The sequence below is a fragment of the Aplysia californica genome, unplaced genomic scaffold, assembly GCF_000002075.1.
Source record: "Aplysia californica isolate F4 #8 unplaced genomic scaffold, AplCal3.0 scaffold00025, whole genome shotgun sequence".
NCBI lineage: Eukaryota > Metazoa > Mollusca > Gastropoda > Aplysiida > Aplysiidae > Aplysia > Aplysia californica.
In genome coordinates this window covers 1,414,213-1,415,577 of record NW_004797295.1, presented here as the reverse complement: position 1 = coordinate 1,415,577, position 1,365 = coordinate 1,414,213, and the positions used below count along the sequence as shown (strand labels likewise).

General features: G+C 49.8%; 1 protein-coding gene across 1 annotated transcript in view; it reads right to left on the bottom strand.

Annotated features, from left to right (window-relative positions):
- Positions 1–1,365, bottom strand: part of LOC101851784 — a gene marked incomplete at its 5' end in the record, with an annotated part of 194,265 nt that overhangs the window by 148,641 nt on the left and 44,259 nt on the right. Inside the window, 1 exon segment of the mRNA XM_005091039.3 lies at positions 107–230. Coding sequence (XP_005091096.2) covers positions 107–230 — 124 coding nt within the window.

Below are 1,365 nucleotides of genomic sequence, written 5' to 3'. Positions count from 1 at the left end.
ACAGACAGACAGACAGACAGACAGACAGACAGACAGACAGACAGACAGACAGACATGGTGAGGTAAGGGAAGAGATAAAGCAATGACAGAGTGTGTAGTGAATTACCTGGCTGAGTAGGGTGAGCCGGCGCTGTGTCCAGCCCGGGGGCTGTGAGTGCCTGGGGAGTGACCAGCACGGGGAGATCCACGGCCCACCTCCTCCACCAGGTCATGCATAGACTTGTGGTGGTCTGAAAACATACACAAACAGTTTCATTTAGTCCAGTACGGTGGTGGTAGTTTAGCGGCAGGAGGCGCAGGAAATCCGTTGTATCTCTTCTGTAGTTCAGTTTTAGTAGAGGTTTTACGGCGCTCGCAAAAGCGTAAGGTAATATATGAGCGCCAGAAGATTAGAAGTGTTACAAGAGAGTAAAACACATAAAAAAGAAGAAGGGGAGATAAGGAAGATAGATGTTTCACAGGAAAGAAGAAGCAAACCACACCAGAGCACCCGCCAACCACCCACGTTGTATCTCTTCAGGAACAGGCAAAGACAATGATAACTGAACGTAACACCCTACTGGAACTGGTTATTTCGTGCACGGATCTATTGGCCTAGGGGAAAGGACAAAAAGAAATCGGGAAAAAATGAAAGAAAAGAAAGAAAGAATATAAAGTAAACACCGAGTAATCAAGACTGCAGAGCAAAAGCACATGTTCACATGTGTTATTCCATTACCAGAGGTGGTGCACCCCCGGGAGAAGTACTCTAATTAACCAACTTCGAGTAGGACGGAAAGCGTGAGGGATTGCCAAGGCAGGGGAAATTGGGGAAAAGGGGGGGGGGGGGGGGTGGCGGAGAGACACACACGACAATATCCGGTGATAATGATCTTGACAAACCATCGGAATATATTCCACAATATAATCCCAAAGGTATACTACAGTCACCTTGGGCAGACTTTGCACTTATATGCTTATAAGCATCTGGCTTAGCACCTAAGCCCTGGAGGACGCGGAAGAAATTTTCTGGCCAGGCCAAGGACACGACTCCATGCTCCAGCAGCCACTGGCTTTATTTGACACGAGCGTCTCATCAACTACTACTACCCTTACCACCCCACCCTCACTACCCGAAACTCGATCCGCCAATTCAATTGTGCTCCTTTCTGCCGTGAGCAAGTGGGAAATGAGGCCAGGGAGAGGGTCTGAGCGAGGGGACAACAGACAGGAACCACTACCACGGGCACCCGGGGCTCGAGGATAAAAGGATGGACCGGGCTCTGGGAAGGGCGGACGTCACTTCTCATTGCCGCTCTTTGGGACAGCTGAGTGCTGGGAGACGGAGAGTGAGTGAATAGGTCAGAGAGAGAGAGAGAGAGAGAG